The sequence below is a fragment of the Cetorhinus maximus genome, chromosome 6, assembly GCF_964194155.1.
Source record: "Cetorhinus maximus chromosome 6, sCetMax3.hap1.1, whole genome shotgun sequence".
Taxonomy (NCBI): Eukaryota; Metazoa; Chordata; class Chondrichthyes; order Lamniformes; family Cetorhinidae; genus Cetorhinus; species Cetorhinus maximus.
In genome coordinates this window covers 118,203,735-118,218,473 of record NC_135884.1, presented here as the reverse complement: position 1 = coordinate 118,218,473, position 14,739 = coordinate 118,203,735, and the positions used below count along the sequence as shown (strand labels likewise).

Here is a 14,739-nt window from a genome sequence, read left to right as displayed (position 1 = left end):
CCATTCCTCCATTATAAGGTCAGAGTGGGGATGTTCACTAAAGATTACACAGTGTTCAGCACCATTTGCTACTCCTCAGATACTGAAGCAATTTGTGTCCATATGCAGCAAGATGTGCATAATATTTAGGCTTGGGCTGATAATTGAAAAGTAACATTCGCACCAAACAAGGACCAGGTAATGATCATTTCCAACAAGAGAGAATCTAACCATCTCCCTTTGACATTCAAAGGTTGAATCCCCCACCATGAACATCAGAAACTAGTTGATGTTGACCAGAAATGTAACTGTACAAGCCATGTGAATAATGTGGCTACAAAAGTTGGGGCTGGGATTTCTGTGGCACATAATTCACCCCCTGACTCCCCAAAGCCTGTCCACCATCTGCTAGCCACAAGTCAGGAATGTGATGGAATACTCTCCAATTGCCTGGATGTGTGAAGCTCCAGTAACACTCAAGAAGCTCAACACCATCCAGGGGCAAATGAGCCTGCTTGATCAACACCCCATCAACCACCATAAATATTCATTGCCTCCACCACCGGTGCACTGTAGTAGTGTTGTGTACCATACGTAAGATGCACTGTAGCAACTTGTAGAGCCTCCTTCAACAGCACCTTCCAAATCTCCGCCAACTGGATAAACAAGGGCAGCAGGCACATGGGGATACCACTACCTGCAAGTTCCCCTTCAAGACACACACCATCCTGACTTGGAACTATAATCACTGTTCCTTCACTGTCACTGGGATTCAAAACATGGAACTCATTTCCTAACAGCACTGTGGGTGTACCTACAACACATGGACTGCAGTGGTTCAAGAAAGCGCAACCGCGCCCCCCCCACCCCACCCAGCTTCTCAAGAGCCATTAGGGATGCGCAACAAATGCTGGCCTTGCCTGCAACATTCATATCCCATAAAATAATTTTTAAAAATCAACTTGCGAAGCTGGCGTTCAAAATATTAGATGTTTAGGACAAATTATATTTATGTGATTTTTGTATAGCCTAATTTGCAAGACTGGAGAAGTAAGTCACCTAATTCTAAGTGTAAAATGTATTGAAAAAGCTACAAAATACTTTTTAATCAAGAACAAATTATTTAATTAGAGGTGTTGATGTATTGCTTAACCATGCCATGGATCGGCTAATATCTTATCCCAAGTCATGACTGTATAATCCTTGCAGCTTGTACATTGTACATAACGTTTTTGTAACAAAAGTCACAACAGCAGACATATGTGCTAGACATTTGTTTAGCAGGCACACATATACCAAGTAAATTTATAGATATCTGTACTAGACATCTATGCTACTACTTTTTAGCATAAATCCTCGCAGATGCACTGCCCCCAAATTTCCATGCTACTTAATCTTGTTTCCTACTGAGTTTTAGTGTTTAACTCTGCTGTAGTAGTCTCATTAATAATTAACAGTTTACTATCTCTTTCAGGGTGACCTGAACAAGTACAGGAATGGACCTGCGATTTCCTGCTATGTGCTTCTTTGTTTAGTCGCCACATGAGATGTATGTATTTGTAACATCGGACCAATATCTTTAAAGAGAAAGAATTTAATGAATCTGCCATTTTTGTGCTAAGATGAGATGCACAGCAATACAGGTATTGAAGACATTATTTGAAAATTCTTTATTCCAACTTATTTTCAGCAATATATCAATACAGTTTATAAATGAATGTCTTACCCTATTTTCCATCTTTATTAAAAATAAATATTGTTGATGCTAAATAGTATTTATGATGGGATGTGCTGTTCCTACTCAAAATTCTCAAAGGGAATTAAATCTAAATGCCATAAAATAAAATGAGAAAATGAACAAAGAGATCAATCTAAAATACTCAAATGTCATTAGGTCACTGACCCTGCATTATCACTTGAGAATATCAAGAACTGATAGGTGGCTATGGAATGAATTGTGCAGAAAACAAGCAGGTGGAATTTGTTACCAAGAAAATAATCTTATTAATAACAATTGCCATGCTACATACAGCAAGGCTTTACATTGTGTTTATTGGGAAATTAATTTACCACGTCGAGAACATTTAGAATGTGCAACATTGGACTGCTGAAAATTTTTGAAGGCCGTCCTCAGATAAACATTTTTCCCTCTCATGCCTTCAAGTGCTTCCTTTGCAATTTTTGAAAGGCAGTTTGATCTAACCAGTTTTGAAATTCTTCACTCTTCATAGTCTTATTTTTTTTGTCTCCACTGCACATTTTCTTTGTTTGCTTGAGAAAGATTACTTTGGAGAAATCAGTCAAGGCTTACTAATATGTGCAGAGCCTTTGTAAGATCAGCAGAGAGATAAACAGGAATGGGTGAGATGCAGAAAGGGGTTCAAAACCTGCAGGCGAAATAAAGCATCATTTGTTACAGCGTTTCACTTTGAAAAGTCATTGATGACATTTCCCCATCATTGCAATCAATGTACAAAAATAAGGTTTGGCACTAACCCACAATACCACACTCGCCCTCAGCCTGATTTATGTGGAACATGAAAATCGCCCCATTACTTTTAAGCTCAAAATATTCCAAACTAAAATTAATCAATTCAGATCCAAAATGCTGGGCTATAAACAGAATGTACATTGATATAGCTGAATTTGCGGTAAAGAAATGGAATTGGATCAGAGTTATACTATTGAACGTGGTTAAAGTGGTGCTATTTTGAGGTCATGTGAACAGGATGCCAGTTAAAATTCATTAATATATTTATGGTTGCCAGATGTTCCTTCTGGTCAATGCATCATAGAAAACTCCACCTGTGTTACTGTTACGATACCACTTTGATACACACAAAGATAAAGAACAAGGTCAAAGGATATGAATTTACATATCATCTCTCACTACCTCAGATCATTTTACAGCCAAACAGTTTTGAAGTGAAGTCACTGTTATAACATAGGGAGTGAAATACTTAGTGAATTGGAGAGAGGTGCAGCTTTAGAGATAGTCCTCAAATAACTCTACCAATAGATAGGATGTGACCCATCACTGAGGTGGGTTTCTCCAGCACATGTGATAAATCAGAACTACATCATGACTTGGGTTATTTTCAACAGAAATGTGTCTTGATTTCAGGGCAAAGCTGGACTTATTTCGCTATAATAACTACTGTATGGCAGCCATAGCCTGTGGCTAAACACATTGTGGCTAGCAACAGCTTTTCTATGATTGTGAATACACACTAAACAGAAAAAAAAATTCTAAGTATGTAATCTGCACTCTTATATGCTAACTATATTTTATATCAAGATTATGTTATTTTAAACAGTGAAAGTACACACAAAGTAAATACAGGAGAAAAGATGCAACATCTTCATGTATGTTCCGCAATTTGAAATCAAACGGAGCTGAGAGCTGGAAAACATCTTTCCTTCCTTCTAGTGTTGTGATTTTTGTTGGATTCATTTATCTCTATATATGGGATATATGTCCCATGCACTAATTGAAGATTTCTGACTTCCTATTTGGTTTTTGTTAGAGAAACTGCTTCAGGTTCTTATTATCAAAACTAGCAGCTCCTCAGCCCGACCTTCAGAGAGATAGTTGGGAGAAGGTTATTTAATCTCTGTTACCTCAGGTAGCTATTCATCTGTTAAACCAAATTGCCTATCCTGCCTTCAGGTTTACTACTGTAGGAAATTACTGAAAATAAAGCTCTTCTCTAACAGGCACAGGGTTCAGCTTCTGCTCTGTGTGGATTATCTTTTATTTCTACCAGTTAAATTCTTAACTGTTGCTTTCTCTGGTGCTTATGCTTGCAACCATTCCTGTATAAAGTCCACTGGGTGGGAGAAATCCATTGTGCCAGGCATTGATATAAGCTGCTGCTCAGAATTAAAATGACTTCACTCAAGATTCTGCATGTCAAAGAATTGTGTTGTATTATTTTCCCTCATTGAATAGTGCTGTTTTTGTCTTTACAGTCTGACATTTAAAATGGTTTCAATTGGAAGAGAATTACAGCCTGTGCCTCCATGTTTGACTAATGCTCTTAACAGTTTACGCATGAATAATTAGGAAAGATAATGGGAGATTGTCCAGCATTGGAAGCCCACCAAGGAGTTAATGGCATCAGGATAGGAAATTGGAGAGAAAATGGATAAGAGAGAAAAACAAAGTGGGTTTCACATTAATGATATTTCAATTGGTTGTAGGGATACCATTAAATGTTAACAATCTTTTTATTTCTGACTTCCCACTGCTCTTCATGTGCTGCCTAGGAAGAAAGGGTGCAAGATCTGAAGCACCATCTTTTTTAGCCATGTCATTTCAGTTGTGTAAATTAATTCGTCTCCTTCGCACTAATGGGCTCAGTAACTCTTGCAAACTAGTTCTTCCAATAATGTCTTTTACCTTTACTACTTAAATAAAGTTTCATGTTAATTGGGTGAGCTTTGTTTGAATGTAAGCAGTTTAATGACTATTTTAGATGGTTGCCAAGGTTGCCTGATAAAAAGCTCAACCTAAGATTGGATCAGACATCTTTCAGGCATCCTTCGGCTGTGAGAAAATCATCACTCATTGTGCCCATTTTATGTCCTTAAAGTAGTGCAATAAGACCCAGGCCAGAATCTTATGGAGGCAACAAGGGTCTGGCCACCAGGCAGTGAGTCGACGAGAGCCGTGTCACCTGTTTCCGGGAGGGCCTGCTGCACCTTCTGCTGCTCACCCAGATGGGCCTTCTTCTGGGATCAAGGACCTCAGGGACGGAAATCTCGCACCACTCCCCTGGCCAATCAGAGGCTGGCAGCTCTATTGAATGGCAGCACCATTGCTGAGATGGAGGCTGCTGCCAGTATAACACTCACCCGAGGCCTAGGATTGTTGCTGGATCTCAGGCCAAAGGCGAGTGATGGCGTGGGTTGGGAGTTGTGGGGAGGGGGTGATGGGGGGGGCGGGGTTGATGTGGGGGGGCGGGTGGGGGTGCAGAGGATTAACAACAAAGGCAAGAAAGTGGCTCCCAGGTTCCCTGATCAGACAATGTGCCTTTGAACAAGAGGCCAACCACCGCCCCCTACTCTGGGAGCCCACAGTAACCCCGCCACAGGTTTCCTTGTTGGCTCCCCACATGGTGACACCCCCAAGTGCCGCTGGTTTACTACCAGTGGTGGCCAGATGAGGACCTTAAATGGGCATTAATTTCCCACTTGACAGCCTCAATTGGCTGTCTACAGCCTTCCTGCTATAGACTTAATTGAGGTGGAGGCTGGAAGGTGGCACAATTCCCACCCACCTGTCCCCTACCTGATTAAATGCCATTCATCCCCCCCCCCCCCCCCCCCCGCTGACATCCCCAGTACCAAACCCACCACGGGGGAGGGCACAAAATTCCGCCCCCAATTTCTACCCCATTTTGTTTAAGTCAACAAATACGATCCACTGACATGGGGATGCATGACATTTTCATTATTTTGTATTCTTACTTGAGAATAAATTGTACTGATTGTATACAGTGATTCTGATCAGAACTATTGCTGTGTGTGTTATTTTGCTGTGAAATAAAACAGCTTAAAATTACTATCTGGCCTCGTCTTATGAGGTTTTTTTCTTGGTTCACTTTGAAGTGGGTTGGAGAAGCATGAGAGGGCATGTCTGAAAGAAATGCATGTCTGGTTCAGATCCTACAGGGGGTTAGGACTGTTACATCTTTGGGTTATGCTGTTGCATAGTTAAAAATCAGGCAGTAAAGACACACCTGTAAATGTAAAATGAACAGATCACTAATAGGAATGACTAGCACTGTTGCACCTGAAAATTTTAAGGCAAGACCAAAATTGGTAACAAACATATTGGGCAGAATTTTTCGCTCAGCGTGTGTGTGCGCGCCCAACACGCTTGAGCATGAAATAGCGCGTGATGACGTCGGGCGAGTGTCCTGACGCCATCGTGCACTTGCACAATATTTTGGACGGCAGGCGTGCGCGAGAGTCAGCAGAGCACCCGCCGACAATTAAGAGGCCTATTAAGGCCATTAACGTATTAATCAACTGTGATTTTCCTTTGCCCGTCCAACATTACGTTTGGTGGGCAGGCAAATCAGCCAGGCGGCCTTTGCCTTTTTGAGGAAACTTCATCCAAGGGCGGGATGAGGTTTCCGATATTAATTGAAAAAAATAAAAATGTTTGCACAGAATTTTCATCTGGTATATGTTCCGGTGACTGATTCTGATGTGTGGACTTTTCTCACAGTTTTTACAATCTTTATTGTTGGCATTTAAATTCTTTAGCTCCCTGAGGCAGTTTTCTGCCTTCAGGGAGCTTTCTGTGAACGCTCCCTTGCCCCCGCGCTGACTTCAGCACTCGCCCTCCTCCCGCCCCCCCACCCCGGCAATGCTGAGCTTTCCAGTGTGCCTTTCACGCTGTCTGGCCGCTAATTGGCCAGCCGGTGTGAAATCGCGATTGGGGGCCGATCGCGGTTGGGGGTCTGTTCCCCGGCAACTCCCAGGCCCGCTGATTGTGGGCGCCCGCTGAACTAAAATTCTTGTTCAATAACTGGTGAGCAGTACATAATCATCAAAAATATAAGATACAGCATACCGATGAATCAATGTATTTCTTTCACAGTTGTGAACATCTTAGGAAATGGCGTATTATGAAGCCTTTGTCAAGAGTGAAAGTATGATAAAAATGCCCTTGAATACAATAACCTCTTAATCCGATAGCCAGTGCTATCCTTAGAGTTTACACTAAGTCAAGACACACAAGTAATATGTAGTGTTTGCAGGCAAAATTAATGTGGTTTTCATTGTCACTGATATGAAATATGGAGTAGATTTTTCAACTTGCTGTTTAGGCCGAATACTGGCGCTGACCGTCTGTTATAGAAATGTAAATCGGACAGGTGCTGATCCTTAACGCCAGCTTTATGCCAAGCGGCAAGTTGAAATTCTACCCCATGGTCTCTGGAGATAAAGAAAATATCAAAATCCAAACAGTAAAACACCAATTGGCTAATAACAAGCTGGTATTGCATGAGGCTGTACAATAACAACAGCTTGCATTTATATTGCACCTTCAATGTAGTAACATGTCCCAAGGCGCTTCACAGGAACAGCAACAAACAAAATTTGACACTAAGCTACATAAGGACATACAGTACAGTGTCTCATATCCAGCTGTCCAAAAAACCAGAGTTGTCCAAAAACTGGACATTTTTAGAATGTGCCATGCATCAATTATAATTGAGTAAAATAAAAACTTACCTGGACAATTTGGCTAGGTGTTGCAATGGCAGAGTGTGGCACCTGACTAGTTAACCCCCTTGCCGCTTCTGCACTGGTCTATTCCTGCAGTCCAAGCGACCCTTGACCCCACTGACCCAGCTTGACCCAAACCAATCATAGCCCCAACCGTGCCAGACCTGAAATCTAGCAAGATCTGAAATCCAGCACGCCCTCAGTCCCAAGGTTGCCAGTTTTGAGACACTCTTCCTGTAATAGGACAAATAGCTAAAAGCTTGGTCAAAGAGGTAGGTTTTAAGCGGCATCATACAGGAGGAGAGAGAGGTAGAGATGGGGAGAGGTTTAGGAAGGGAATTCCAGAATTTAGGTCCTCGGCAGCTGAAGGTATGGCCATTAATGGTGGAGCGATTTAAAAAAATGACCTGATTTTTCAGATTTTATCAGAGAGCAAACTGTTGAAATTGTTTCAGTAACAAAACAAACAATTCCATTATTTACCTTTAATCTTTAGATTAGTAGCCAAGCAATTGACTTTGTACTGCTGGAAAGATTTAATCTGAATGAGCTGTGTGGCTTGTATCATTTCCTTTCTAGTTGTATGATCATCTAGCATAGTAACACTCGGAGGTCAAGACTTGGTTCTAAATCCTTACTTTAATAATGTAGATTTGATATTTATATGAGATTATATGCTAAATATGCTGTGTTCAGATAGAAATTTAATGGATTGGCACAGCACTAGAAATCAGTAACCATCACTATAATCCTCTCACTTCAAATCTGTTAATCATTCTGAGACACAAGGCAGCAACACGTTAGACAAAATTACCCCAACATCATGAGAATTGGCACGTACACATTTAGATTTAAACGTGCAACATCTTTAACCAACAATCCTAACATGGTTTACCAATTTCAGATAATTCTTACAAACTCAAGTCAAAGCAGTAATTTAGCAGCTTTAGAATAGGGTCTGTCAACATACAGATTAATGCCATAACATAGAACTACATCTTAACTCTTTCAGGTTTTCAGCCTAAAACTTACCGTCTGCAAAGAACACCAACAATAATGCATAGTCATAGCCAAAGATTCAACAGATTCAGAGCAAGCCAGCATGAGTCGACTTCATGCTGGAGAAGGGGGAGTACATGAGGTACCATCTGAGAACGTAGCATTTTCGTTCACTCAAAGTTTTGATATTTCAGCATTCAACCTGCTTGAACATATACCACAGCCACCAGCGGAACATGATGAGCCACTTTTATATATAGTCTGAGTGAGCATTTTTGTTTGACCCTTCTGATATTGGTTTAAGAATTTTTCTTTGAATTTGCTTTCTTCTTCAGCAGTCTGTTGATAGTGAAGAAATTAGAATATGTTCATCGATCCTAATACATTTATTAGGAGTTATTGATTGTTCACACTGCAATCAGAATTGTAGATTTTACCTGACCATGGACTACTATATCAGTAATATGCGATTCATACTTAAATAGAGGACAAGGGGCTGATTAAAGCACAAAATGCTTTAATCACCAGGGTGTTCTGTGTTAGCCTGAAAGATCATTGCTTATTTCTATGATTGCCAAGTTGATGACTCTGCTTAAAAGTACAACAATTTTATTATATAATTCAGTTGACAAAATACAAAACCATCACAAAAGAAGAGAAAATGCAGAAGCAAGAGGTTTCCAAAGATCTTGCTGTCCCTTCCGTATTCATTTTTGACTTCAACATAGATACAACATAAATAAATTCATTATCCTCTACTTACTAAATACACTGTTTTGACTGTTTAAGTACGTGATGTAGACTGTAGATCACTAAGATAACACAGCAAAAACAAGAAAACAACTAGGGGCTTTTACCATGGCACCTGCTGCCACACTGAACCTCAGAAAGAATATATTAAAGGGTTAAATGATAAGGACAAGTTGCATAAACTTAACTTGTATTCCCCTGACTTTAGAAATTTGAGGGGGTGGCCTTTTGAGGTCTTCAAAATGATAAAGGGTAGACACAGAGAAACTATATACCATGGTGGGGAAATTGAGAACAAGGGGGCACAGCCTTAAAATTAAAGCTGGACCATTTAGTAGTGAAATCAGAAAGAACTTGTTTGCACAAAGAATAGTGGAACTCTATAGTGGAATAGAGGAATAGTGTCCTCTGTGGATGCAGGGTCAGTTGAAAATTTTTAGACTGAATGATAGAGTTTTGTTATGTAAGGGCATTAAGGAGTATGGAGCTTCTTCTTCTTCCAGCTTCTCCCATTTTGCTTAGAGTTGCCAGAATGCTGATTGATCACTCTTCTTGATCTCCTCCTGTCAGTCACCCATTACTCTTCATATCCCACTGTGTTTAAGCTTCTCGCCACTGCATCTTGCCATCTGGTCTTAGGCCTTCCTCTTCTCCTTCTTCCTGGCAGTCCCATCTCCATTACTTACCTCACCATATTACCTCTCTGTCTCCATGCCATTTCGATCTCTTCTCGGCTACTTTCTTTGATGCTCCCACTATATTCACTGACCCCTTGATGCGCTGGTTCCTGATTTTGTCCTTTCTCGCAACTCCACACATCTATCTCTGCATTGCCATCGCATTAGCATCCAGTCATTGTTCCTCTCTTCTTGATGTTATATCATGCTGAAACTTGGGCAACAATTTCAGCCTCAAAACTCTCTTGTAGATTCTTCCTTTCAGTTTCAGCAATACTTTCCTATCACATAATACACCACTGCACTTCTTCCAATTACTCCAAGCAGAGCTAATTCATTGCTTAATTTCCATTTCTACACTTCTATATTCTGCCACCACTGACCCAGATAATTGAAACTACCACTTTCTCCAAGTCTTTAGCCATAATTTCTACATTTACAATCTGACCCCCTTCTCTAGGCTCATATTGACATTCCATATATTATGTATTTGGTCTCCTGTTCTTCATACCCTTGTCTTCCAGCTCTTTTCTCCAGCTCTTCAGATATTTTGTCATGTTCTCATCATGGCCACCTACTAGATCAATGTCATCTGCAATGCCATTGACCATGGCACTTCCTGTCTCATTTTCTCAGTTAGAATATCCATGATGCTTGGGAAGAGGAAGGGACTCACTGCCAATCCTTGGTGAAATCTAACTTTGGCTTTGAAACTCTCACTCTTACTCTTGTCTGGCACTCTTCTACATGTCCTGTGTTAGGTGAGGCGAGAGTGACTGCCTTTGACATCAAGGTAGCATTTGACCGAGTGTGGCATCAAGGAGCCCTGGCAAAATTGGAGTCAATAGAAATTGGGGAAAACTGTCCGCTAGTTGGAGTCAGACCTAGCACAAAGAAAGATGATTGTGGTTGTTGGAGGTCTATCATCTCAGTTCTAGAACAGCGCTGCAGGAGTTCCTCAGGGTAGTGTCCTCGGTCCAACCATCTTCAGCTGCTTTATTAATGACCTGCCTTCCATCATAAGGTCAGAAGTGGGATGATAGCACAATGTTCAGCACCATTCACAAATCCTGAGATACTGAAACAGTCCATGTCCAAATGCAGCAAGTCCTGAACAATATCCAGTCTTCATGTGGCAAGTAACATTCGTGCCACACAAGTGCCAGGAAATGACCTTTTCCAACAAAAGAGAATCTAACCATCACCCCTTGGCATTCGATGGCCTTACCATCACTGAATTCCCCACTATCAACATCCTGGGAGTTATCATTGACCAAAAACTGAACTGGACTAGCCATACAAATACTGTGGCTACAAGAACAGAACAGAGGTTAGGAATCCTGTGATGAGTAACTCACCTCCTGACTCCCCAAAGCCTGTCCACCATCTACAAGGCACAAGTCAGGAGTGTGATGGAATACTCTACACTTGCCCAGATGAGTGCAGCTCCAACAACACTTGAGAAGCTTGACACAATGCAGGACAAAGCAGCACCCAATCAACAAACATTCACACCCTCCACCACTGATGCACAGTGGCAGCAGTGTGCACCATCTACAAGATGCACTGCAGGAACTCACCAAGGATCCTTAGGCAGCACCTTCCAAACTCACTACCGCTACCATTTAGCAGGACAAGGGCAGCAGATGCATGGGAACACCACCACCTGGAAGTTCTCCTCCAAGCCTCTTACCATCCTTAAGTGGAAATATACTGCTGTTCCTTCACTGTCGCTGGGTCAAAATCCTGGAACTCCCTCCCTAACAGCACTGTGGGTATACCACTTGGACTACAGTGGTTCAAGAAGGTAGCTCATCGTCACCTTCTCAAGAGCAGTAAATGCTGGCCTAGCCAGTGATGCCCACATCCCATGAGTGAATAAAAAAAAAATTGTACATACTTATCAGGGACTCCATGAATTCTAGCAGATCTCTGGACTTTGTCCCGAAGCACCCAGTTATAAGCCTTCTCTAGATCAATGAATACAATCTTCATGTTGCATCAGCCTTCTCAATATTTCTCTATATTTCCTTATCCCTTCCCATCAAGGGATACGGAGCAAAGGAGGATAAATGGAGTGACGTAAATGGAGTGGAGTTGAGTTGAAATATGAATAGTATATAACATTTATTTTGTTTTGTACATTTCATTGGCAGAATTTTTTTTCATTCATAATTTTGGAATAAAAAAGTCCATAGTGAAATGTTTCTAAAAAAGGACACTAAAGCTGTAAAAATCACTGATCCTTATAAACAAAATTTTTAAAAAAATAGAATAAAGATATCTTCCTTGCTGTCTTACTGCAAACTATTAGACTCTCTTGACTATGCTATATAGCAAAATAAGAATTTTATTATTTTCTTTCCACATGTATTAAGTAAATTTTCAATGACAACAATGCATTAAATATTGATTTGTTTCTTCTATTGTTTAAGAATTCTGGCAAGAAATATTGATTTAATACTCATGAAGTATTATTTAGTTTCTCATACACATTCTGTCTTTGCCTGCTTCCCTGCAGTAGGACATTATTGAATTATATATTGCCTTATTTGAGTTCTAAATAATTTATGTCTTAGGCATCAAATCAGATAAGATGAACAAACTTTTTTTATTTACTCAGGATTTAACACTTCAACTTCAAACTATGTTTTTCCCATTTTCCATTGCTACGGTACATATAATATGATGAATTAACCTATATCTCAGGATCAGTTTGTAACATTCTCCTACAAGTAAAATAAGCAATAATGTATGCTTGTTTATGGGAAAACATCACAGAATAGATACCTCTATTTTGTATGTGCCAGTTTCTGGCCTATTTTCCAAATGAAGGTAAGTTTCCTGCTCCATTGGTGCTAACTGGTTGCAGATATTGTGGATAATTTTCAACTTCACTGCCTGGGTGGTAATGTGAGAGTGGATTGCCTGCTTGTTATAAAACTCACTTGACTTTCATCCCATTACAATCAAAGCTTCAGCAAATTCTAAAATGAGTGGGTGATCTGTTCCACTCCATTACCACCACTCAGGTGGTGAAGCTATATGTTTACTCCCTGGTGTGTCAGCTAATAGAGATTGATACACTTGTTTTGTTTTATGTAAATTGAGGGTGGATTGATGGAAACCCTCAAGCTACTGATTTCCTATGGTGTTAAATTCAATCCAGAATGGGCTTCAAATTATTTTCAGTGGTAACTTTCCACCCTTGCTGCCTTGAAGTTATTGGTTCTGGTGTTCTTCTAGTACCTCGTCAAATGCCTGCTATTTATTTATGAATATTGACAGTGAGTGTTGGCCGGTGATTCAACCATGGGAGGCATCACAACCTGATACAATCCTGATTCTGACTTCCACTTGTACAGGAGGGAATGCTGCATTGGAACCATGAGCAGATTTCTGTTCAATTTTTCCATTCCCTAACCGAAGTGCCATTCCAGCTGAGATCAGCACAGAGCAGGGGTCTGGAACTGTATTGAAATAGCTCAATTATTCACTGGATAAACTGAAGACCTAAGCTGGGGGAGCTCCAGTTAAATTGCAATTATGCACAGAGTGCTTAGAATTTAGTGTCAGATTAAAACACAGCTCTGGAAATGTCAGGTATCTTGTTTCCAGCCAGCAGAGATCCAATTGTTTGAGCAGTGTCAATTTGTTTTAATGCTGGAAAAACATCCAAACCCAAATATTCTGCCCTAGACTTCATGGGCTGGATTTTAATCTGCTGGCGTGTGTGGGTTTGAGAGCAGGTGTCTGTAAATTAACCTGCTGACTTCCAGGTTTTAGTGCAGCACATTAGTCCCCATGTGAGCAACACCTTCTGGTGTTTTTAATTAATATAGATTAGTCACTCAATTAAAGGGATATTGGCATAGATTTTTCATTTTAACTTTAAGCTTCTTGGAACACACCTGTGAAAGCAAGAATACAACCTCAATTGATGGGGCTAAAGCAATCTCAGGGAAAGGATTTTCTCACAGTGCTTGTGCTAAAAGGCTACATCATGCACTTTGAAGGCTTCTGCAATATTTTGGACATTTGGTGGTGTGACCTGTACTTGGGACTTTGATCTATCAGATTAGGATGGGTTTTGCCAACGCTGCTTTAGATTGGACCTCAGATGAGGACAAAGATGACCAGCAGCAGCAAAAAGCACCAGAAACAGCGACAGCAGCAGTATGATGAGCAGTCTGCTGCTCACAGACCTGCAGCTCCACAGGAGAGAGGAGAGCAGTGTATAGGTGCAGCTCTCAGGAGGCCATGTCACAGAGGATATACAGGTAGAGGATCAGCTTCTTGGACATGTCTGAACACCAGTGTCTCAGGATGCTTAGTGTGTCATGTCAGATAGTGACAGCCATTTGCAACCTGCTGGAACAAGGCCTGCTGCCAAGTGGACCTGGTGGACATGCTTTACTAGCAGCTGTCAAAGTATTTGCCAGATCTTGCAGGCACACACATTAATGCATAAGACAGCTTGCTGATGGTTTGTTTGCCAGGTCTCCAATTATGTCAACTTTTCCTGTAATTATGTCAGTCAGAATGTGTGAGTACTTGGGTTTGTGGCTCTGGCTGGCTTCCCACAGATGCTGGGTGTCATGGAATACACACATGTGGCAATTGAGGCACTTTTGAGTGTTTATCAATTGCACAGGCTTTCACTCCATCAATATGCTGCTCATGTTCAACCACAAGACCATCTTAATGCAGGTGCCTGCAAGGTTTCCAGGCAGTTGCTGTAACAATTTTGTCCTGCGCAGTCCACCAGTCCACTCTCCCTGAGCTCTTCACATCTGGAAGCAGTTTTAACAGGTTGCTTCTTGGAGACAAGGGATATCTAGTAAAATGTGGATGATGACACTTGTCAGGAACCTGAGAAATAAGGAGCACTACAATGAATTCAATATAACACCCAGATGTGTCATTGAATAAGCCATTGGTATGTTGAACAAGAACTTCAGTTGCTTGGACAGACCTGGAGGCACAAAGCACAGTGACACTTAGGTGGATTTCAAGGAGGAAGGGGAGGAAGATGAAGAAGAAGAGGATGAAGATGGGGAGGTAGAGTGTGATGAGGGCAATGCATCAC

At 40.9% G+C, this 14,739-nt stretch overlaps 1 protein-coding gene across 2 annotated transcripts in view; it reads right to left on the bottom strand.

Annotated features, from left to right (window-relative positions):
- Positions 1-1,557: 1,557 nt before the first annotated feature.
- Positions 1,558-14,739, bottom strand: part of vstm2b (V-set and transmembrane domain containing 2B) — a 57,433-nt gene continuing 44,251 nt past the window's right edge. For both annotated transcript variants that reach the window (XM_078542973.1, XM_078542974.1), the window contains one exon: positions 1,558-2,366. In XM_078542973.1, the coding sequence (XP_078399099.1) occupies positions 2,290-2,366 (77 nt within the window). In that variant the 3' untranslated portion in view covers positions 1,558-2,289. The remainder of the gene's footprint in view (positions 2,367-14,739) is intronic.